The 24,597-nt window shown below is 61.5% G+C and overlaps 1 protein-coding gene across 5 annotated transcripts in view; it reads right to left on the bottom strand.

The window, feature by feature from the left end:
- EBF4 (EBF family member 4) overlaps positions 1 to 24,597 on the bottom strand; it is a 95,408-nt gene that overhangs the window by 59,251 nt on the left and 11,560 nt on the right. For all 5 annotated transcript variants that reach the window (XM_048846499.2, XM_048846495.2, XM_048846496.2 and 2 more), the window contains 5 exons: positions 18,249 to 18,405; positions 16,983 to 17,046; positions 16,065 to 16,120; positions 15,641 to 15,714; positions 13,391 to 13,459 (listed from right to left, as the gene is read on the bottom strand). In XM_048846499.2, the coding sequence (XP_048702456.2) occupies positions 13,391 to 13,459; positions 15,641 to 15,714; positions 16,065 to 16,120; positions 16,983 to 17,046; positions 18,249 to 18,405 (420 nt within the window). The remainder of the gene's footprint in view (positions 1 to 13,390; positions 13,460 to 15,640; positions 15,715 to 16,064; positions 16,121 to 16,982; positions 17,047 to 18,248; positions 18,406 to 24,597) is intronic.

Here is a 24,597-nt window from a genome sequence, read left to right as displayed (position 1 = left end):
AAGTGCCAAGCCGGCTGTTTCGCTGGAGAGGAGCAGGGGATTCTAGTGGATCACAGACGGAGCATGAGCCAACAGGGTGATGCTGTTCCACAAAAGGCCAATATATTCTGAGGTGTATTAACAGGAGTGCCGTACGGCAGACCCAGGGGGTCATTGTCCTGCTCCGCTCAGCATGGGGAGGCCTCAGCTGGAGTCCAGTGTCCAGGTCTGAGTGCCACTCTTTAGGAAAAACAACAAGGAGTCCGGTGGCACCTTAAAGACTAACAGATTTATTTGAGCATAAGCTTTCGTGGGTAAAAACCCCACTTCTTCAGATGCCCTTTTCAGGACAGATGTGGACAAAGTGGAGAGAGTCCAGAGGACAGCAACGAAAGGGAGAAAGGTTTCAAAAAGCTGCCCTCTGACTGCCCGAGCTGGGACTGGGTGACGGGACGGATCACTCGCTAATTGCCCTGTTCTGTCCATTCCCTCTGGGGCACCTGGCATTGGCCACTGTCAGAAGACAGGACACTGGGCTAGACGGACCTTTGGTCTGACCCAGTCTGGCCGTTCTAAGGTTAAAAAAACTAGATGTTTAGTCTTGAGGAAAGACAGAGGGGGACCTGATCCCAGTCTCAGGTATATTAAGGGCTGTTATAAAGGGGACGGAGATCATTTGTTCTCTATGTCCACTGCAGGCAGGACAGGAAGCAATGGGCTTAATCTGTAGCCAGGGAGATTTGGGTCAGATACTGGGAAAAACTCGTTAAGCTCTAGCCCAGGCGTGTGTCTAAGGGAGGCTGAGGAATCCCGGCCTTGGAGGTTTGCAAGAACAGCTGGACAGGCGCCTGCCAGGGCTGGGCTAGGCGCATTTGGTCCTGCCCCAGGACTTGAGCATCTCCCAGGGTCCCACATGTCTATGATTCCAGGTGCGCGCTCGCACACACCCGCTAACATCACACCCCAGACACACGTATACACCGACTCCTGAAGCCACACCGAGACCCCCCCCCGACAACGCCCCCCCGCTGACAGTCCGAACCCCGACAGCAGCGACTGCCGGCCTCACCATGGCCACCCGCAGAAAGGCCGCGGCATTTGCTCCGGCACTGTCCCTGGCTGCAGCCCCCAGGTCGCAGTGAGCCCAGCGGGTGCCCCCCGTACCGCCTGTGACGGACCAGCCTGGGGAGAGCTAGTGGGAACAGTGCCGGGCGGGAGGGTGTGTGTGCACAGGCCCAGACGTGGGGTCACATCTCACCCCCTGGGCCCACCTCTTGGCCCTTCTGTTTCCTACCGCAGGGCGGATGCAGTGCATGCAGGGCTGGGGAGCCTATTGCACTCGAACAGACTCCATCCCCGGTCCGCCGGGGTGACCATGAAGTGACCCACCAAGGTGCCCACCAGTGCCTTTACCAGAGTGGGCAAGCAGGGGATTTCTGCACCCACTGGCCATGGCGCACCAACCCCGGCACACGGCGGGAGGGGTCCACCTTCCCCTGACGTATCCACTGCTGGCCAGGTCGGGGTTACCAGACTATATGGGCACTGCTCTGTCCTGATTGGCCAGGAAGGGGGAATCCCACTGTAGATGGGCCAATGGTCAGTCCTGATTTGCCAGGGATCCCGCCGGAGCTGGGCCAATGGTTTGTTCTGATTTGGCCAGGGAGAGGGGATCCCGCTGGCGCAGTGTTTTCTCCAGGAATTGAAATTGGGGGGGGATTCGAATTTATGGGGGGAGGTGGTCAGGGCCGATGAGGGGTGAGACCGTGAGGGTGAAGGTGGCCCTATGGCACTGTGACGAAGTGGGACAGTTCTTAATGTTTCCTCTGAATACTGTAGGGGTGCCTCAGTTTCCCCTATACATTTCTTAAGTCACTAGGGGGTGGGATAAGGGGGTGTAATTGTTGCAGAGCAAAGGGCCAGGGTACATAAATGGCCAACACTCTGCCTCCTGCCAACTGATGGCCTGGGCCCTTCCCTCCTGCAAGGTGAGAGCTAAAGGGCTGGAGAACAAAGGCATCAGGTGGCCTCCTGGCCCCGGAACGGGGAAAGCCCAGAGGAGGAGGGGGTGGAGGGTGAGTCAGTTGGGGGCTGGCTGAGGATGTGGAGTGAAGTGCAGACGTGGTTGTCTGGCTCACTGCCCCCCAAAATGGACCCGGCTGAGGGGTCCTGTTCTCTGCACCTACAAGCTCTGGTTTAGACCATGTTCCGGTCGTCTAATAAACCTCTGTTTTACTGGCTGGCTGAGAGTCACGTCTGACTGCGCAGTTAGGGGGCTTCCTCTGGCTTCCCCAGGAGCCCCACCTGAGCGGACTCACTGTGGGAAGCGCAGGGAGGGCAGAGGATGCTGAATGCTCTGAGGTCAGACCCAGGAAGGGGGAAGCCGGGTGAGCTGTGTGTCCTGCAGACAGGCTGCTCCCAGAAAGGAGACTTCCCCAGAGTCCTGATTTGCTTCATGGGGAGCAGTTCCAGAGCATCACCCTGGTGACTCCGTGACAGGCACCATAGTAAAAACTGAAAAATGTTTCATGACCATTTAATTAGATTTAACTCATGTTTTAAAATCATCGCACAAATTAAAGTTGGCTATTCAAGCCTTCTATGAAGCATGACATCTACATCCTTCTTGGTTTCTTGTTATAATTTTGCACAACTCTGTTAATGAACTTCTCGAATGCAATGTGTTCATCTTTGGTGGCTTCTCGTGTATCCGGTACTTCCATTCCTTCAGTTGCTAGGCTCATTAGATCATTCACAGGATCAGGCAGAAGGCGACGTCTTTCAGAGCACAAAATTCTACTCAATGCGGCAAAAGAACGGTCGACTGTCGCTGTTGTGACTGGGAGCCGCAAGAGATGAATTCCTGCTTCTTCCAGCCCAGGAAACAGAGCACAAAGATCCGTCCGAGCCACTAGCGATGATGAAAAAGAAGTTGAAGTCAAATCTTTATCCATTCGTCGTATGATATTCCACTCTGTGTTCAAATTCTCTGTTCTGTCCTGAGCACACGGCAGCCCCGTTGCTGGCAGTGCCTCACTCCACTCAGCTGTCGGTGTTTTATAGGACAGGGATCTGTAAAAGCTACGTAGAGGGTGAGTAGAATCTGGAAGTCGCTGTTGTCGATTTTTAAGAATCAAGTCTGTGGACTTTTCCAGTTGTCTTAACAAACACTTCTTGTCCTCTCCACTTAAGGATTTGATATAAATGCCTTCATTCGTCAACTTCTGGACTGAAGTCTTTGCTTCTTCCAATACTTTTTCAGTGGATAGCTCTCTGATTGATCCAAATGTAGCTTCTCTTGCTGGACAAAGATCTGCTACTGTTGTAGCAGATGCCTGGACGGCATTGTTTAATGACCCACGTGGTTTCAAGAATAGACTTGCAAGAGAGAGAATGGCAATAGTCTTCTCTGAACGTAGTAGCAAAAGCAATCCACCAGCCTCACTACTTAGATCCATCCCATCTTGGTAGATACTTTCCAAAGCCAGTAATAACAGCTGGAGTAATTTTAAGACAACAGCAAAGAATCGCTCATGAGAAAGCCAGAGGGTTTTCCCAGGTTGGACTAATTTGAACTTCAGTCCCAGTGTATCTTCTATATTTTCCAAGATATTTAGTCTTTTTGGACTCTTGCTGAAAAAAGAATAGAAGGAAGACATTCCATTTATAGCTTTTGTAATGTCTTTTGAAGAGTCTGCAGCTCGTACTAGCACTAAGTGGAGTAGATGGCCTCTGCAGGGTGGATAGGAGAGACCAGGGTTACACTTTTCTCTGAGCAAAGCTTGTGCTCCACCACGTCTTCCAGAGAAGTCTGCAGCTCCATCAAATGCACAAGCAGCCATCTCTTTGGGATCCAGTTGACAAGCATTTAACTCTTCTAAGACGTGGGTTGTCACAGATGCAGCCGATGTGTCTTCTATAACTTGAACATCTAGAAATGCATCTACTGGCCTACCCCTGACATCAAGATAACGTACACAGTGACTTAATGCTTGATGCCCATTTGCAATGGTGCATTCATCAGCCAGGTATGCACACTTTTCGAATGTGGTGAGAGAGCTCTTCACTTTTTCAGCTGCTGAGTCTTTCACTGTTGCACTGCATGCATCATTAACACGCACCGGCGTTGTCCTGGGTCAGTGGGGACTCAGCGTTCAGAGGCGCTTTCACATGAGTTCACCTCCCAGGTGGGGGGCAAGAAGGCACCTCGCTCGTTCCCCAGCTGCTCACGGTTCGCTCTGGCCACTGTTGTTCATTGTGCCACCGTTCACTCCTTCACTCTGTTGCCAATGGCCCTGCGCCATCACCTTCTGCTGCCACCTGCCACTGTGACCTCTGCCAGTGGGTCTCTTGAGATTCCACCAGCTCTCAGTGATTTCAGCTGAGCTCTCAGTGGGGGAACCTCGCTGCTGGTGCAGACTGGGCCGTCTCTGCCACAGAAACACTGTCCCACCGCAGGTCTAAGCTCTTAGACCTGATTTCAGCTATAGTAGTGATCACTTAGCAGAACAAAAGACTCTCTATGGAGCCTAATCAGCTCTGTCTTTAAACCGTGGAGAGGGGCAGGTCAAATCGTACTTGTGACTCAGGCAGACCATCAAGCAAAACACCTGTCCCCACCCTCCCTCCCTCTCGATGCCCTCAGTCAGCAGAGGCTACGTCCAGTTCTACTGCCCTTTACTCCTGCAATAAGAACAACCACATTTCATCCCCCCTCACACCCCGCATCCAAGTGATTTGTAACCCAACCCCAGCCCAAATCTATCACTTGGGCAACGCAGCTCTGTTTGCTGGATACCTGGGTAGATTAGGTGTGAATGTAAATACAATCTGGTCCTGGAGCCTTTCCCCCCAGCCCCAGCTCATCACTAGCTGTCAGGGAGAGCTCCTTTCGACTTTGCTTACAAATCATCATCTGAAATTGTGAGGTTGGCCAACATCACCGAAATGAAGGCAGTGACGTGGTCATAAAAACAACAGCTGTGTAAGGAAGCTGGTCTCTGTTCATACTTTTAAAATCTATTACACCTCTTCAGATACACGTATTTTATCATACACTGTGTATGCTTTTAAAGTGTGTATTAATGTTTCCATTTCAATTCAGATGTCCAAACAATCACTAAATTGGCAACACTGCATGTAACTAGTTCCCAAAATTGGGGTGGGGGGAAGTGTTGGGGAAATTCGGGGGTGTGTGTGGGGAAATCCCTGCGCTGGATTTCCAGTGGTCCATCCTGATTGGCCAGGGAGGGCGGATCCCACTGGAGATGGGCCAATGGTCTGTCCTGATTGGCCAGGGCGGGGAGATCCCGCTGGAGCTGGGCTGATGTCTGGCCCAGCATGGCACTGCCGTGTTCCTGAATTGCTAGGGATGGGAAGAAAAGGAGGGTTCTCCCTGGATTCCCCTGTTCTGATGTAAAGGGCAGAAAAAGCCCTGGTGCCCCCCACTGGCGGGGACGGGGCTCCCCAGAGAAGGAGCTCAGTGTCTGACCCAGCGACCAGCCCGAATGGCTCAGAGCCAGCATCCCCTGACCTCAACTGGCTGTTCTGGGTCCCTACATCCCACCCGTCCCCACAGAGGAAGGCTGTCCCCCGCTGCCCCACAGGAGGGGTACGGTCTCTCCCAGGAGCAGGACGCTCGTGGCCCAGCCCAAGCAGCGTTTGGGGTGCACAGGCATGGGGGGGGGGTGCACTCTCCCCTTCACCTGGCCGCCATGGTCCCAGCTGCATGGACCAGTCCTGGTGCCAAGGGACAGAGAACGGTGATTTGCATGTGCAATTAGCTAACGAGCTCTCTTCCCTTCGTCGGCACATCTGGCTCCCGGCATCACACCTCATTTCTCAAATTGACAGCTGGGCTCCTATCGCTCTCCCACAATGCACCCTGGCACCCACAAAATTAATTGTAAGCCTTCCCTTTTCTGCTCCGCACGTCCTCCCCCTGCCCCCCCACGGCTCTCCCCCTCACCTTGAGCTCTTCCCTGCAGGGAGCCAGAGGTAGCGTGGCCCTGACCACCGGGGGCCATCGGGGGTCCCCAGGCACGTTCCTTCCAGAGCTGAAGTGTTAACCCTGGTGTCCAGCCCACCACAGCCGGCTGCCCTCAGACAGCCCCTACTGTCTCACTGGACACAGGATTCCACCTCGCTACCTCTCCTACACCGCTGAGTGGCACCTCTGGGCAGCGGCTGCCACCCCCCAGAGCTAGCCGCATTGCCAAGGCCGGTGAAGATACCTGTGTATAACTCCTGCTCAGGTCCGTTCACTGGGCCCTGCAGGGTGACAGGTCCGATGCTGATAGAATGGAATTGTTTTAGGGAACTACAGGCTACGGGCCAGCAGGACCAGCTCTCCCCCCACCGGCCCCATCGCAGGAGCATCCCTGGTCAGAGACACTGAATATTTTTTATAGTGGGGCTGCTGAAAGCCAGCGAAACTGGCCCCAAACTTTTTACCCTCAGACAGGGGTAAGGGGGCCGGGGTTGGGGCCACAGCTGGGACCCTGGGCGCAGAGCCGGAAGCCAAGGCCTGGAACAGAACCTTGGGCATGGGGCTGGCAGCTGTGACCCCAGGTATGAGGCCAGGAGCAGAGCCCCCAGTGCATGCCAGAGGTGCTGCGGCTCCCCCCTGCACCCCCAGTTCCCGCGCCTATGTCCCGGGTCCCAGCACACATTCCCTGGCTACTGCAGCACTGCGGAACCGGAGAGTCAGGGTGCTGCAAAGACACCCCGGACTCTGGTGGGGGGTGGGCCCCTCTACCCTTCCCAAAGCGCGTTCCCCAGCTTGCAGGGATGGAACTGTCCCCCCCTCCACAGTGGGAGCTGAAGCACATGGCTGTTACCTGCAGGGATCTCCACCTCCTCGCCTCCCGTGCGGCGCCTGGGGAAGCGGGGATGCAATGCCGAGCCCGTCTGGGACAGCTGTGGGGATCGAACCCAAGAGCTCTGGGAGCAAATGCACAAGGCTTTCCTGCCTGCATGGGAGGACCGGGTGTGTTAGCCAGCAGGAGGGTCAGAAACCTCTTACAGACTGGGAAAGGTCCCTCAGAGGTCCGTTCCACATATGGACCATCACTTGTAACGACTGGGTGAGCGGCTTGCGGGGATCTACAAGCATGAGGCTTCCCCACCTGAACGCCAGGGCCAGCCCTCCTGGGCAAACCTCTCTGCACGCTCTACCACTAGACAGGGCAGAGAGCCCCACCCTGTTAGCCTGGGCTGGCAGGGGTCAGAGCAGTGGCCCATCCAGTCTCCTTCCTCCACCAGAGGCCAGTGACCAATGAGTCAGCGGAAGAAATGGCACTGGTGACAATTACAGAACCACCTGCCCACAGAACATCAGAACGTCCAGACTGGGTCGGACCAAAGGTCCATCCAGCCCAGTCTCCTGTCCTCTGATGGTGGCCAGTGCCGGGTGCCCCAGAGGGAATGAACAGAACAGGGAATCATCAAATGACCCATCCCCTTGCTAATGGCAAACAGGCTAGGGACACACAGAGCCCGGGGCTGCCTCCCTGACCGTCTTGGCTAAAGCCCTGATCATCTCGGAGAAATTCTCTGCTCATACCTGGGTGGCCGGGCTGCCTCGTGGGCTGGGGGAGGCAGATTTCGAGCACCTACCACTGGGGATGTTCTCGTTCTCCAGGCAATGCCACGTCTCTCGACAAAGCTGACGGAGCTCTTGGCTGCGGCGCTCTCTCCTGGCAGCTCAGGCTCACCGGGGAAAAGAGCAGGTCCCTGGGGCTATTTGAGAGTTACGGATTTTCGGCTCCATTGACGGCGCTTGTATTCAGAGTGCTCCCGTCTTCCCCTCGTTCTGCACCCGCAGGGAGAGACCGTCCCTGCCCCGAGCAGTGTCCTACCGGCATTGACAGGCCAGAGAAGCAATGGGCGGGGTGTCAGCCGGCAGAGCCAGGAACCGACCCCAGCTCTTCCGAGCACCAGCCTGCTGCCCTGCCCATTGGGCCCTGCTGCCTATCAGGTCCCCTCCGAGTTTTCTCCTCCCTGGACTGCACAGGGAAACCTGCTACTGCCTGAAAAGAAACCGCATCATGCCAGGCTCTGGGAGAACGCTGCAGATACAAGCCTCGGAGAAACCGCCGCACGGGAAAAACACAAAGCAAAAGACAGGTCAGAGCACTGCGAAAAGGGAAATCAAGGAAGGAGACAAGGACGGGCGAAACGCTGCAAGTGATGATCGGCAATTCCCCCGGCAGGGGGTTACATTGTACTGTCTGCTAGACTGCTGTATAACGCAGGAGGGAGGGGTCACTTTCGAGCACCCTTCCCCATGCTCAGTAGCACCGTACTCCACAAGCAGGGGAACTAGGGTGCTCAGAACAAGGTGTTATTTTAGTCCAGGAAGAACCCAGCCCATTGCCTTGGCTTTTTCCTGCCCTTTGATTGTTTATCCTTAAAATTCCCTTAACAAAGTTTTTGTCTGGGTGGAATTGCCTCGGTTGTTTAAAAGGAACACTCCAGAACGGGTCACTAGTGGCTAGACCCTCCCGGAACAGTGACACAGCTTAGGACATCAGCAGGGACAACGGCTTTCCCACGGCTCGCTTCGGAGCCGGTCAGATTTTGTCTTCCAGCATACACAGGTTCCTGTCCCAGGCGCTGCACACCCACACCACACCAGCTGAACGAGCCAGGCACGTATGCCCAACACAGCCCCCTTTCGCCATGCACGTCACTGCATGGGTCCTAATTCCGTCAAATCCAAACCTGTTTGCACCCAGACATTCATAGACGCTCCTCCCCAGGGAGCCAATTTTTAACTTTCGCCCTTTAGCTTTAAAGGTGGCCAAAAAAAAAAAAAAAAAAAAAAAAGGGTTGCAGGAGGGTTTTTTGGCAAGGGGGAAAGTGTGCATGTGTTTTGGGTTTGTTTGTTGTGTGGCTTTTTGGTCATTTTATTCTTACTCAAAAACAGCTAAACTGTTTGTACCGAAATTTTCCAGAAATATACACCCGTGAGCAGAATCCAAACAAGGGAAATTTCAGCCTGCAAGTTCAGCTCTTCAGAAAGCTATGTGGGACTGCAAACAGGCGAGTCTGAGGGACACAGTTAGGCACCCTCAGTAATTCCCTGGGCGGTTGGACCAGGGCTACCCAGGTACGGTCGTCTCCTCTGAGGGTTCCGTATTTGAGTCTCTTTGATCACATTAAGTCATTTGACAGGGGTCACCTGGGATTATACAAAAGAAACTAAATATTCCAAGGACCCCACCTTCAGTGCCGCTGGGGGGTTCAGGGCCAGAGACCATCTAGGTCCCAAAAGTCTGAGTCAGAGTGCTGGGTGCCTCAGGGAATTGGAGTTGGCTACAAAGCTGTTAGCCCAACCCATCCCACGGCGGCTGGGGCTGAAAGTCATTGCCTTCTCACAAGTGGTGAGGCAGCTCACGTGCAATGAGTCTGGGGGGCCTCAGCCAAGTTCCTAGTGGACAAGTCTCTGCTTTGCAAAACCTGCCACTACAACTGGCCCCTTGACAGAAAACCACGGCCTGGCCTGTGCGTCTCAGCATGCCTGCGTGTTCCCGGCATCTTCCATGAGTGGGTCCTGGCGCACGGCACGTCTGCACCTCTGTAAGGGGTGCTCTGGGCACATTGCAGGGGCATGGCAGGGTTGTGTGTGGGCATCTCGTCTTCGTGGCATGAACGAATGTGTGTTGGTGCAGCTGAGCGGGGAGTCTGCATGGCCGGGCGGTACAGGAACAGGTGTGCATGTATGATCTGCACAGGCTGCGTGTGCAAATGGCTTGTGCCAGGCATCGCTGCAGCTGCGTGGGCGCGGCGGGTTCCGAGCCGGCGGCGTCTGGGTCCCTACGGGGCGGGGGCGGGGCGGGTTCCCGAGCCGGCGGCGTCTGGGCCCTACGGGGCGGGGGCGGGGCGGGTTCCGAGCCAGCGGCGTCTGGGTCCGTACGGGCCGGGGGCGGGGCGGGTTCCGAGCCGGCGGCGTCTGGGTCCGTACGGGGCGGGGGCGCGGCGGGTTCCGAGCCGGCGGCGTCTGGGCCCTACGGGGAGGGGGCGGGGCGGGTTCCGAGCCGGCGGCGTCTGGGTCCGTACGGGTTGGGGGCGGGGCGGGTTCCGAGCCGGCGGCGTCTGGGTCCGTACGGGCCGGGGGCGGGGCGGGTTCCGAGCCGGCGGCGTCTGGGCCCTACGGGGAGGGGGCGGGGCGGGTTCCGAGCCGGCGGCGTCTGGGCCCTACGGGCCGGGGGCGGGGCGGGTTCCGAGCCGGTGGCGTCTGGGTCCGTACGGGGCGGGGGCGGGGCGGGTTCCGAGCCGGCGGCGTCTGGGCCCTACGGGGCGGGGGCGGGGCGGGTTCCGAGCTGGCGGCGTCTGGGTCCCTACGGGGCGGGGGCGCGGCGGGTTCCCGAGCCGGCGCCGTCTGGGTCCGTACGGGGCGGGGGCGTGGCGGGTTGTGTGACGTTTGTGTGGGCACGGCCTGGCTATGTCTGGACGGGGGGGGGCTGGGGGTGTCTGGTTGGTGTCTCTGTGTGTGTCGCGTGGATGCCGTGTCTGTGTCCGGGCGTGTCTTAGCCCCGCCTGGCGCGTGTCCCACGCTCGGGGGTGAGGCTGTCGCGTCCCGGGGCAGCAGGACGGCCGTGACACACAGTCCCCATTTGGCTAATTCAAGCAGCTCCTTGTTGTTTGTGTTATTTATTTGTTTTATTTGCAGTGAAAGTGCGGCGCTGACGGCAAATGTCACTTCCACCATCTGCCGCGTCTGGCTGCCTGGCTGCCGCGAGCAGGAGGGAGGGAGCCAGGAGGGAACCTGGTTTCGAGTATGCGGCTTGTGTCCCTGCGGAAGGGGCTCCAAGCAGGAGACAAGACTGACGTCTCATCAGGCAAACCTCCCCGGGGAAGCCCCCCTTGGGGGAGACACAGGCAGGGTCAGCGCCCCGAACCTCGGCTCCGGGGACTAATCCGCGCAGGGTCTGAGGGCCCTGGCTCCACCCCGCATCCGATCCAATGCAGGGCCTGAGGGCCCTGGCTCCACCCCGCATCCGATCCAATGCAGGGCCTCAGGGCCCTGGCTCCACCTGGGTCCGATCCAATGCAGGGCCTGAGGGACCTCCCCTGACCCAAACACCCAGAACCGGGAGCTGATCTAATGCATGAACTGAGCAAGCTCACCATGCCCAAACACCCTTGCCGCCTCTGATTCCTAGGGTCCCGAGCACCCCTCAACAGGCTCCTGCCACAATCCCTAGCCCACGGGCCCCTCGACCGGCCAGCCAGCCCCATGCAGGCTCTGACACAGAGCCGTCGCCTTGCGTGTGGGGCAGCGAGAGGCCAGGGCGATTTACAAAGCACCACCTAATTTGCGAGCAGCCGTGGCTGGGACGACACCATGAATTCAGCCCATTAGCCACTATGGAGGCAGCTGATGCTAATAGTTTGTGGTGGGGACAGGGGCTTCCTTGTCTGCCCGATTTATGGACCAGCTTCGGGCCCCAAGCCGGGGCGGGTGCAGACCCAGCCCTGCATAAAGAACCCAGGCCAAGCCTCGAAACCGGGGCTGACGCTGGCAATGCAGAGCTCGGCCCACCAATGAAGCAGGCGTTCACTCCCCAGAGCCCCGAGGTTCCCCCGGCCCGCTCTCCGCCTCCTCTCGGGCTTCCAGGGTCCCCGGGGAGCCTGAGGCTTGGAGGCCTTTGGGGTGAGACTTTTTTATTGGGGGAATTTACAGCCCTGCTTATTCCCGGGAGGCAGGGAGCCGAGTGGGACAGATGGCAAGTGCCCCCCCACTGCCCCTCAACCCTTCCTGCTGACCCAGGTTGGCGAGCTCCTGAGCCGTCTGGGGTCTGAATGCAGGAAGCGGCTCTGTGACCCAGGTCTCTTCCCCCGAGTCACCACCTCTCCCTGCCCCCCCGCCCCATTCACAGTAGGGGCGCACAGGTATCTGGGTGCTGCCGGGAGGCACCAGCCCCATGGCATGTCGCCTGGACGGGCCGGTTTGTTCAGAGGGAAATGGCCGCTATGCAGCATGGCTCTGGGCACTGCAGCCGTCCACGCAGGAAACCGGAGCTGGCAGGGGACGGTTCTGCTCCAGGGGAACACGCTGGGGACGAGACGCGGTGCACGGGGGAGTGGGGGCACCGGGAAGGGGGAGCACAGATCTGGCTCGTGCTCCCAGGCCAGCTCTCCCCTGCTGTCTGCGCTGGCAGTCAGGGAATGTCCTCGCCAAATGTCACACATGCTGGCGCCCCGTCCCCAGCACATAGCAAAGCCATGGGCCCCTAGGACGCAGCCCAGAGCTGGCACGATGCCCATGCTGGAGGCACTGAACAGCAACAGCAGGGACGGAACCCCGCTTCTCCTGCTGCTGCAGATAACAGAGAATCGCTGCTATTGGCAGTATAGGGCCTATGACACAGAGCAGAACAGTTCCAACAGCATGCAGTCACACACAGAGTCTGGCTAGTCCAGTCCAGTGTCCTGTCTGATAGCAGCCTGCATCGGACACCCCAAGAAATCCCACAATGGCCAATTATGGAATAACCTGCCCCAGGGGGGTTTCATCCCAGGCCCGGAGGCGGGAGGGTGGCTGGTGTCCAGTAGCAGCAGGAGTTACATCCCCATCCCTTGCCCCCTCAATGTAACTGGGCGTTCTCCTTGTCGATGCCAAGGCCTGCTCCCCTGGGATCCTGCAAAGCTCTTGGCCTCAGGGCTCTCTTGTGGCAGTGAGTTCCACAGGCCAAACGTGCTGGGTGAGAACAGACGTTCTCCTGCCCAAGGGCCACTGGCCAGCTTTTCCGCATTTCACTGCACAGCCCCAGGAGCGTAGGACTACATCAGCACACCCAATTTACAGCTGGGGGGACCGCGGCATGGAGCAGGGCAGTAGCCAGGCTGGACCCAGGAACTCCCAATTTCCCCATCCTGCAGTCACCCTTTCTGCACCCGGCCAGCCACGACGCCAGCGGGCAGGAGCAGACGAGGGGTTGAACGGAGCCAGACAGCGCGGGGCCCAGTCCAGGGAGGAGACAGCCACACAGCCCGGGGACCGGGGAGACGCAGCTGAGGGCATCCCGAGGCAGCGGGGGAGGGAGAGGACGGGGCTCCAGGCACCACCCCCCAGCTCAGCCAAGCCAGGTGCCCGTCAGTCTTTCGGGGCCCAAGCCTGTGCCCAGCTCCCCCCACTGGCCGTGCTGAGGGTGCTCAGCCGCTGGCGGGGTCAGGCCCCAGCACTGAGCCCCGCCTGACGGGATCCAGCCCACAGGGCCAGGACGGTCGTGGGGGAGGGAGTGCCATGGCCTGGTGGGGTGCTGGGGATGGCGTGTGGGGCCAGGACCCTGGGACAGTCTGGGGGGGTCCCATGGCCTGTCGGCGCGCTGGGGATGGTGCACGGGGACAGGACCCCAGGAGTCCCATGGCCTGGTGCAGGGCACGGCACGCGGGGCCCGCTCACCTGTCGATGATGACGGGGTCGGAGGGCGTCTCGTTGCGGTTCCCGCAGCTCTTCTTGTCACAGCAGCGGCTGGGCCGGGGCGAGGGGGAGAGAAGTCGGGGTGAGTGGGGGAGGAGAACCTGCACCCCCAGGGCCTGGCGCCCCTCCCACCCCCAGGGACGGCTGATGGGGGCAGGGGGACAGGGTGGCCCAGGCTAGGAGCCCCCCCATCCCCTTGCCTGTCCCATCTCCGTACCTCTCCCCCTCCCCCCATTCTTCCCCCTGCCCTTCCCCGCCATTCTGCCCCCCGCTTCTCCAATCCCCTTCCCCCTGACACCCCTCACGAATGCCCCCCCCCCACCACCACCCTTTCTGCACCCGGAGGGAGCATAGCCAGGACTGTGGGGAGCCTGTATGGGGCAGCACCCAGACGCCAAGACCCCTGTGGGAGGCCCCAGACAGCTGGGGGGTGCCCTGGGGGCCAGGAGCACTGTTCCTAGGATGGCAGCAGGTGTCTTGGTCCCCGCACAGCTCTGGGGGTGCTCTGGGGCCCTGCTGTGAGCCTGGGTGACCCACGCCCCTTCCCAGCCTGGGGGCAAAGCACCAATCGAGAAGCTCGTCTGCTGGGGGTGCTCAGACCCCCGGGTCCCGCTGCGCCCCTCTAGCTACACACCCCGAGCGCTGGGTAAGTGGGGGGGGCGTTGGTGCCCGCTCGCTGCCAGCCAGGTGGGTTTGAACCGCTGGCCCTGCAGGGAGAGGTTTTGCCCCCCACCCCCAGCCCGGCCCCCAGTCGCAGCTGGAGCCATGGTCAGGGCTGGCTGAGGCCGGGAGCTGCGGCCTGGCCCCTGGGTCTCCAGGCACCGAAAACAGGGCTGGGATGGAGACGAGGGATAAACAACCCAGCGGGAGGCTGCCCCTATTCCCTGAGCCCCGAGATCATTAGTGAGGTTCCCGGAGATCAATTAGCTGGGAAAGCCGGTGCTGACACAGCCGCTAATTCCCACAAACACCGAGCACGAGCGCCATAAACAAGGCAGCTCTAATGGGGCACCAGGGACCACGCGGAGACGCAGCTGGGGGAGAGACGCTCCCGGCCCCGCGGGCTCGCTGCCCCCCCACCCCGCCCGCGTGCAGCCGGCCGGGAGACACGGGCCTCCAGTGCTCCAGGGCGGTGCTCCGGGCAGGGCAGCTCGGCTCTGTCGGCCTGCCAGGCACGGACGCCCCCCAGTTGCCCCCTGCCTCCCACCAACGCGCCTGTGACGAAGCGGGACTGTTCTTAATGTTTCCTCTGAATAGTGTAGGGGTGCCTCAGTTTCCCCTAGGCAGTTCTTAAGTCTCTAGGTGGTGGGGTAAGGGTGTATGATCATTGCAGAGCCCTAGAGGGCAGGTGTGTGCAGGGGTCTGGACACAGAGAATGGCCAACACCCTGTTTCCTGGCAACTTGTGGCCTGGGCCCTTCCCCCCTGCAAGGTGAGAGCTAAAGGGTTGGAGAAGAAAGGAATCAGGTGACCACCTGGCCCGGGAAAGGAACAAAGCCCAGAGGAGGAGGGGCTGGAGGGTGAGTCAGTTGGGGGCTGGCTGGGACATGGAGTGAAGTGCAGACGTGGTTGTCTGGCTCACGGCCCCCCAAGATGGACCCAGCTGAGGGGTCCTGTTCTCTGCACCTACAAGCTCTGTGTTAGACCATGTTCCTGTCGTCTAATAAACCTTCTGTTTTACTGGCTGGCTGAGAGTCACGTCTGACTGCGGAGTTGGGGGGCAGGACCCTCTGGCTGCCCCAGGACCCCGCCCGGGCGGACTGGCTGTGGGAAGCGCAGGGAGGGGCAGAGGAGGCTGAATGCTCCGGGGTCAGACGCAGGAAGGTGGAGCCGGGGGAGCTGTGTGTCCTGCAGACAGGCTGCTCCCCGAGAGGAGACTGCCCCAGAGTCCGGCCTGGCTCGGTAGGGAGCCGTTCCAGGGCATCGCCCGAGGACTCCGTGACAACGCCCAACAACCCAGCCCCAGCTCTGCCTCCACCGCCCTCGGCAGGTGCCCTGCGTTCCCGCCCCGCCTGGGGGGCCCCCGGGGGCACCGCGGTGGGAACGCTGAGCCGGAGAGAGGAGGGCGGCTGAGGCCAGTGCGCTGGGCCCCGGCAGCATGGGCTGGCAGTGCCCCCCACCCCCACAGGCCGGCTCCTGCAGCCGTGCGAGTGGCTGGACAGGGGCCGTGCGGGGCCGTGGCCCCGCGCGCTCTCGCTGCCCCGCCGGCCCCGCGGCAGAGCCCGGCACCTACCTGCACATGATCTCGTGGGTCAGCAGCACGCGGCACATCTCGGGGTTTTTGTCCTGCCCCTCGTAGATGATGGCCTGGCGGGAGAGAGCGCCGGGTGAGGGGCTCTGCCAGCACGCAGCCCGTGGGGTCTCTGATCGCAATGGGCACCGCCCGGGGGGCGGCTCTGACCCGGCACCAAGCGTCTCAGAGCCCCCGCGGGAACGGAGCAAACCGGGAGCTGCCCGGCCCGCGGGCCGCGGGGAAGGACACGGGTGCTGCGGGGGAAGCCCTGGGGGCAGAAGAGGGCCCGAGATGCAGGCCCGGCGGGGGCTGGGTGGCACCTCAGAGGCACAGGAGTTACTGGGAGGGGTGGGGGGTGACCCGGTCTGAACCCCCAGCCCCCCACCAAGCCTCCCCCTGCACTGTCCCCAGCTGGCAGCGTTACCTGCTTGGACATGGAGTCGATGAGCCGCACGTAGAGATCCTGCTCCGTCCGCAGCCCTGCGCGGGGGAGAGGAGACATTCTCACCTGGCCACTGATCCCCTCACTCCCGACCCGCAGGCCCCCGTTACCCCAGCCCTGGGCTCCCCCCAACCCGCAGCTCTGCCGGTGCCCCTCACTCCCGACCCGCAGCCCCCGCATACTCCAGGACCCCCCCAGGCGATGCTATTTCCCCTGTAGTTCTAGGCCACTGTCCGGGGAGTTCAGCAGCTGAGAACGTGCAGCTCGGCACATCGATGGGGAGGCAGGAGACCCATCCGGCCCCTCTGGAGGCAGGACAGACAGGAGAGGGGGACGGGACCGCAGGTGCTGGGCTGCGGCAGGGAGTCAGTCCTGGGTGCCATACATGATGCTGAGGCCCCGGCCCCAAAACCTCCTGATCCCACAGCCTCCTGCCCTCCAGCCCCCTAGCCCCCTAGCCCCTGCTCCCAAGCCCCCTTACCCCCAGCCCCTGGCCCCACAGCCCCCCTGCTCTGTAGCCCCCATCCTCCCATCCCCCATAGTCCCCTGGCCCCATAACCCCTGCCACTGGCCCCCTGCCCCTGGCCCCGCAGCCCCCCTGCTCTGTAACCCCCATTCCCCCATCCCCCATAGTCCCCTGGCCCCATAACCCCTGCCCCCCACAACGCAGCCCCTGTCTCCCAGGCCCCCGGGCCCACAGCCCCCCTGCCCCATAGCCCCCGGCCCCGCAGCCCCTCGGCCCCACAGCCCCCCTTTCCCGTAGCCCCCGGCCCTGCAGCCCCCCTGCTCTGTAGCCCCCATCCCCCATAGTCCCCTGGCCCCATAATCACTGTCCCCCGCCCCCCTGCAATGCAGCCCCTGTCTCCCAGGCCCCCCGCCCCGCAGCCCCCCGGCCCCTACCATTGCTGTACAGCAGTTGCAGGCGGTAATGGATGCCGTTGTTGGTTTTCTCACCATTCTGCTCCTGGGGAGGGAGACAGCAGGTCGGACGTTGGCCGTTCGCAGGGAGCCGAGCCCTTGGCCCTCCCCCTCCTCCGGGGTACCTGGGACACGGCTATCTGCCCCCCCCAGCCCCCGCCCCCGCCCGAGCTGGCGTGGCCTCCACCTCGCAGGCGGACGGGGTGGGATGGGCTGAGGATCTGCTGGCTGCACAGGGTCCCCCGCCCATGACGTGAGTTTGGGGGGGTCTTGGCCCCCTTGGTTGATGGGTCTGAGCGGGAGGCTGGGGCTGGACTCCCCACTCATTCTATCCCTCCCCCCCACTTGCTCACTCTCCCCACCCTCATGCATTCGCTCATTTTCACTGGGCTGGCTCAGGGGGTTGGGGTGTGTGGGGGGGTGAAGGCTCCGGCTGGGGCTCTGGGGTGGGGCTGGAGATGAGGGGTTTGGAGTGCAGGAGGGGGCTCCGGGCTGAGGCAAGGAGTTGGGGTGTGGGGGGGTACAGGCTCTGGGCTGGGGGTGCAGGCTCTGGTGTGGGGCCAGGGATGAGCAATTTGTGGTGCAGGAGGGGGCTCCAGGCTGGGACCAAGGGATTTGGAGGGTGGGAGGTGGATCAGGGCTGGGTCAGGGGGCTGGGGTGTGAGGGGATGGGGGGAGGGTAAGGGCTTTGGGCAGCGCTTACCTCAAGCCGCTCCCGAAAGCAGCGGCATGTCCCCCCTCTGGCACCTATGCAGAAGCACGGCCAGGCGGCTCTGCACGCTGCCCTGTTCGCAGGCGCCGCCCCCACAGCTCCCATTGGCCACGGTTCCTGGCCAATGGGCGCTGCAGAGCCGGCGCTTGGGGCAGGGGCAGTTCATGGAGCCCACTGGCTGCCCCTAGGCCTAGGAGTCAGAGGGGGACATGCCACTGCTTCCAGGAGCCACGCAGAGGCAGGGCAGGCAGGGAGCTGCCTTGGCCTCGCTGTGCCGCCAGCTGGACTTTTTGCAGCCTCGTCAGCAGTGCTGACCGGAGCCGCTGGGGTCCCGTTTCGACCAGGCATTCAGGTCGAAAACCAGACACCTGGCAACCCTAACGGGGGTGGGGTAGGCCATGGGGTGGGGGTGAGGCACAGGGCGGAGGCGGGGCTGACCATGGGACAGGAGCGGGGCCAGGGTGGGGGCAGGGCTGGCCATGGGGAGGGGGCGGGGGCGACGCTGGCCACAAGGAGGGGGCAGGGCGGGCTCTCACCCTGTCCTTCTCCACGAAGTCGATGAAGGAGGTGCGCTCGATCTCCACGGGCTGCCCCTGCCGGTCGTACATGGCCAGCACGAAGTGGAAGAAGTTGGATTTCCGCAGGTTGGAGGGCGGCTGCTTCTCAAAATGGGCGCGGGCCAGGCCCACCCCGCTGCAAGGGAGAGCGCAGGGTGCTGAGTGCCAGATGCCCACCGGGCCCCCCCAGCCGTGCCCACCCCTCACTCCCAGGGCCCGGTGTCCCTGCCGCGGGCTCCACCAGCCTCCCCCGCCCAGCTCCCCCCGGGACCCCTGGGCTCCCCCTCGCAGGCCCTGCCTGCCCAGACCCCCTCCCCCTCGCTGCCCCCCAGCTCCCTGCACTGCCCCTCATAGGCCCCACCTCGTCAAACCCTGTCCCCCTGGCTGCCCCACAGCTCCCTGCTCTGCCTTGGCCCAACGCCGGCTGCAGAGAAACACCCTGGCCGGCCCCCTCCCCAGGGTGTCCAGGCACCTCGCTGCCGGCGATGGATACGTTACAGCTGGCACGACACTACTCCCAGACACCCACAGTCCTAGCGAGTGGGTCTCCCCGTCCGCTGGGCCCACCCTTCCTCTCCCGAGCACAGCCTGGGCTCTGTCGTCCGCCTCACCTCCCCCCCCCACCCGTGCCCGTCGGGGCTACACAGACCCTGGCCACAAGGCGGGAGGTGCATGGGCTGGGTCTGCCCCATGCAGCACCTAGCGCGGCCGAGGCCTGACTTAACCAATGCGTGGCTGGTGAGTATGATGCAGCGGGGCGGAGGCTCTGGTAGTGATAGAGGCTTCTCCCCCCACACCCACCACAGCTGCCCTGAGTGAACGGGCCCCCAGAGACCACCACAGCCCCCTGCCACAAGCCTGCATCCAGAACCAGGGTGGGAGAGAGCCCAGGAGAGCCCAGTGACCATTGCTGAGGCATGTCGAAGAAGCCAGAACACATGGCTGAGCTCCCCCTGCCTGGCTAGACACGGTACATCCTGCCCCATGGCCTGGCAGCCCTGGCTTTCCCAGCAGAGCACCAGCCACCAGAGCTGTGACACCCTGGCACCCCAATATTCACCACTGGCATGTAATTAGGACATGTTTTGTACAAAGTCTGCCTTGTGAGGCGTCACTGTAAAAGTCTTGGTCTGCTAGACAGTCGTATCTCGTTGGACGGTATGCGCTACCGACGTGTGTGAAGTTATGGAGTTTGGCTCTGTATGTGTTACTGGAATGTGTTGTGAGGCTGAAAACACCCACAAGCAGCCTTTCAGGTACAACCATAAAAAGGCCAAACAACGTTAATGGCTCACTCAGGAAAGACACACAAGCACCAGAATTACCCCAGGAACTGTGTACAACAGAAACCTCTCAGAGACAGCGCTACACAACGGGAACTGCTTGACCCAGGTCCCAGCAAAAGAGCTTCCAGCAAGTGGGGAGAAGATATAAAAAGGGGACAATGACATCACGAGGGTACCTCACTCTCCCTACAACAACGCGCCTGAAAACACCCGAGGGGCAAGGACTGAATGGGGAGAATTGATGGTCCCAGGCTCAAGGGATGTGTAGCCTGAGTATGAAAACCTGAGAAAGCCAAGCTGCAGAGCCAAGGCAGCTTGTGCGTTAGGAATCTGCCAGCCTGTTTATCGCTCAGGGTGAGAATTTGCTAATTCATCTCCTACCGATCGAGTGTGTTACGCTCAGTTTGCGGTTTTGTTTATTTGCTAGGTAACCTGCTTTGATTTGTTTGCTATCACTTATAATCACCTAAAACCTATCCTTCTGTAGTTAATAAACTTTTTTTAAGTTTTAATCCAAACCAGTGAGCTTTGACTGGAGTGCTTGGGGAAAATCCCAGTGTGGTTACCACAAGTGTGCGTTGTTCTCTTCACACTGAGGGAGAGGCGGACTGGGTGCTAAACCCATATACTGGCCAGATCCGACCAGGGCAGGATGGTACTGCTCTGGGTCCTAGGCTGGGAAGCTGGTAGTTAGAGGGCCTGTGTGTAACTGCAGCTGGGTGTGTCCCTACCTGTGTGAAGGATGGAGAGGTTCGGACATCCTCACAGCAGCCCAGGGTGAGAGGGAGCCCAGGCTGGTGGGTCAGAGGGCTCAGTGGTACCCCAGTTCCAGGTGGTACCCCAGGAAACCGTCACGGGAGCACCGATGACGGGGCTGGGAGGGCACCGGAGTGGCTCTGTGGTAGCTGGTGCAGGGCATGTGGTCACCTGGTCATGGCACGGATGCCTTGGGCCAGGCAGACGTGGGTGCAGCTGGCAGCTGCTACAGCCCCTTGTCTCCTGCGTTCGGCCCCACGCAGCATCGGTGTGAAGACGGGGGTTTGGTCACAGCTCCCAATGGGAGGAACCACCAGAGCCCGGTCAGACCTGCCAGGTATGTGGGGCGGGTACGCGGGGGCTGTAGCCCGGGGCCGGGCGAGGGGTGGGAGAGATGCAGGATTCCACCCCCAGAGGATAAATGTCCAAGGCTCCCACCTGGCGAGGGACCCGAGAGAGCCTCGGGGCCAGTGGGGCAGCCAGCCCGGGCACAGTGACCGGCCAACAGATCTGCCAGGAAGCCTGCAGACATGACCAACCCCGGGGAGCTCCCTTAGGGTTTGGAAACCTGGAGCAGTGAGCTCCAAAGTCCCCATGGCCCAGACGCTGCCCAGCCAGCCAAAGGCCCTGGGGCAGGGCTGGAAGAGGGGGCTGCCCACAGCCCGGGGAAAGGGCCCCGTGGCACCAGAGCTGGTGGCATCCTGCGTCTCTCATTAACTGCTTTTGAAAATGCCAATCCTTTCCTCGTCATCACGGGACTGGGTCGTGGGGAGCTAAGTACGGTTCACAGGTACCCCCATCCCCCCGGCTAGTCTAGGCCTGGCCACCCCCCAGCTCTGCCAGAGCCCCCCCATCGGGCCTGTTTTATCCCCTGCGTGCTGTTCTCTGGCCACGGGCACATGATCAAGGAGCATGACGTATTGGTAGGCTATTACCTTTTCTATTCAGTCCTGCCAGAGGCTCCCACCGACCCCCCCTGAGACCAGGGCCCCCGTCGTGCCAGGCACTGCACAGACCCTCCCCCAAAACTGGGGCCCCCATCACGCCTGGCACTGCACAGACCCCTCCCCTGAGATTGCAGCTCTGCCAGTGCCCCCCCTCGAAATCACCAGCGACCGGCACAAAGGGGTTGGTTTGTGCCTAGATGCAGAGCAGCCCCCCCCTTCCGCGGCACGGCTTGAGTAGAACATGGATCACGCCAGTGGGCACTGGGAGGAGACGCCCCGTATTGCTTTGCTCCTGGGAGGGGCTTGGGTCCCTTGGTGTGAACTGCAGCCCCGGCCTTCCAGTCAGCCAGAACCTGGGGTACCAGAAGCTACGGAAACAACTGACTAATTTCACGCCGTTTACCAAGCCCCTGCCGGCACCAGGACGCTTTCAGAAGCTGTTTAGCCACAACCACGTCTGCCCGTCAGACAACGCCTCACACCCCGGCAGATCCCAGAAGGCTTTCTAGCCTTTACACACACACGAATCACTTCACCTACCACCAAAATGCAGCCACCTCTGAAACAGGGCGTGGCAGCTGTTTAACAGCACCCAGCACTGCTACACAACAGCTTAGGGCAGGGAGTGGAGATTTGTCTAGCCAACAGATTGCAGAGGGGCCTCTGCTTCAGTCCCTCCTGTCGGCGTGCACAGGGGTCGGCGTGGTCTACCTGCACGAATGGGGGGAAACCCACAGTGCTGACAAGCCCGAGTGTTCAAAAATCACCAGCCGGGCACCAAAACTCCCTGCCAGTTTTTTCTGCCTTCCGGTTTCGGAGGCTGGAGGTCGTGCTGGGGTCACACAGCCAGGGCTTTTCTCTGCCATGCTGAGAGCTAGGAAAACAGAAGCTGGGTTCCCTTGTAACCCTGCCGCCGAGAGCAGGAGCTTCGAGCAAACCCCCAAACAGTGCCAGATCCACGACAAACCCCTGTCCGCTGCATTCGCCCCTTGCCAGGGGTACCCATGTGGGCTGCATCTGAGCCGGCTCTGCCAGGGGTGCCAACCCACCAGGACTGGCCAGGAGTCTCCAGGGATGAAAGATTTGTCTTGACTTAAAGATGATGTCACGTGAGGAAACCCCCAGGGATATGTCCAATCACAACTGCCCCCCTGCACCAGGCTGCCCCACTACGGCGATCCTGCAGGCCCACGTCATACGCAGCGGGGCAGACTCTGCCCTCAGGTACCCGGGCGAGGGCTGGAGACACGTGGGGCAGTGCTCTCGATTCTCTGGGTGTGCCTGAGAGAAGGATCTGGCCCTGGATCTAGGCCTGCGGCACACACAGCCGGTCGGGGGGACGATGCCGAGGGAAATATAGATCAGGAATAATTCCTCAAGTCCCGTGATCAAAGAGCGGGCGCCCGCCGGCTGTGGCCGAGTCCAGCTGCCCCAGGAGTTACTCCGTGTGCTTTCTTGGCCCCGTCTCCCATTCAGGGATGGGGACAGGGCCGTGAGGCAGGGCGGTTTCACGTCCTGCTTTGCCCACGTCTCCCAGCGCCGGAGCCGGCTCTGAGTCCGAGTGACAGAGCCGTAACTGTCCCGTATGGTGCATGGGCCGGGGGGGGGGGGTAGGGGGGTTGTTCGTTTAAAGGCGCAGCCTGAGGAGACCCCTGTGCAGCTGGCTCTGGAGAGACCCCCCCCAACCTGTCTCTACCCCAAAGAGCAGCCCCGCCTCAGATAACTCAGCACACAAAGGTCCAGAGCCCCCCCGGCCCCTCCAGGCGGCTGCCTGCTGGGCCCTGCCCTCCTGAACCCACCTCTCCGCTGCAATCTGTGCAGCCCCCGGCAGGGTGGGCGCGGGGCAAACTCCCCCTGCCCCACACAGCTGGGACAGGCCTGTTGGAGAGTCCTGGCCCCCACTCCAGCCCCCTGGCCGCCCCGCAGGGAGCCGGCAATTCAGCCTCGCTGGGCCCCTGTGTGCAGAGACCCGGGATGCCCTGGCCCAGGCCCGGGGACCCCGGCCTGGCCCCTCTGCCGACAGCAGGGAGCTCCCTGGGCGTCTCTGGGGCAGTGGTGCCGTGTCCTGCTGCCCCGTCCGGTGCCGGGTTTGCTGGTTCGAGTCCGGGAGCCGCTCCTGGCTAACGGCTGCTGGGCAACCCCACGTGCCATGAGTTCGGGGGTCTCAGCCTCGCTCCGCGCAGGGCCAGCGTCCATCACGCCAGCATCGGACCCTGCCTTGGCAGCCTGGACGGGGCGGCTACCGGAACTCCCCTCACCCCCAGAGCGGGGCCGGGGGGCAGGCTGGGGGGGGAGGGACAACGAGGGGGCACCAGGCTCGTCTGCCCAGCGCCTGGTGCCAGCCCCCCGCACCCACAGCACAGACGATAAACCACTGCCCCCTGTTGGCCCTTCTGCGAAGTGCACCGGGAAGTCTCCCCTGCCTTGACCCTTCAGTGCTTGCCCGAGGCCGGATCCCGGCTGACACCCCGGCAAGCCCCCCGGGGCAGGGGCCTGCCAGGCTGTACCCGGGTGAGGGTATCGCTCCTCCAGGGCAGAGCCCACTGTCCACAGAGCCTAGATGCCCCGGTGACTGGACGGACAGACAGACAGGGTGCGGGGAGCCTTCAGGGCTCTGGGTGTGAGGGTGCCCAGCTCTCTGCAGGATGGGGCAGTGCCCCCCGTGACCCGTCTCTCCATAGCCGAGGGGCTGAGCCTGTCCCTTGGACACCAGTGAGAGTTTGCCATTGATGTCAATGGGGCAGCCCCAGGGCTCCCCCTCTGCAGCCAGCCCCAGCTCCCCAGAGAGAATGCACCCCACCCCACCTGCTGACATCTCTGGGTCAGGTCACCACATGGAACCGAATCAGGTGGCTTAGACCTATCAGAAAATCACCGCACACTTTGCAGAAATCCAGGGGGGGCTGAGGGTCGGGAGTGAGGGGCGCTGGCAGAGCTGGGAGGGGATCCCAGGACTAGGCTAGCAGGGGGCTGTGGGTGAGGGGCACCAGCAGAGCTGGGGGGTAGGGCCAGGCTAGCAGGGGGCTGTGGATCAGGAGTGAGGGGCACGGGTAGAGCTGGGGGGGGCAGGGCCGGGCTAGCAGGGGGCTGTGGATCAGGAGTGAGGGGCACCGGTAGAGCTGGGGGGGGGCAGGGCTGGGCTAGCAGGGGGCTGTGGATCAGGAGTGAGGGGCACGGGTAGAGCTGGGGGGGGCAGGGCTGGGCTAGCAGGGGGCTGTGGATCAGGAGTGAGGGGCACCGGTAGAGCTGGGGGGGGCAGGGCCGGGCTAGTGGGGGCTGTGGGTCGGGAGTGAGGGGCACTGGCAGAGCCGGGGGGGTGGGATCCCAGGACTAGGCTAG

Source organism: Caretta caretta, chromosome 4 (genome assembly GCF_965140235.1).
Source record: "Caretta caretta isolate rCarCar2 chromosome 4, rCarCar1.hap1, whole genome shotgun sequence".
Taxonomy (NCBI): domain Eukaryota; kingdom Metazoa; phylum Chordata; order Testudines; family Cheloniidae; genus Caretta; species Caretta caretta.
This window is presented reverse-complemented; position numbering and strand designations above follow the sequence as displayed.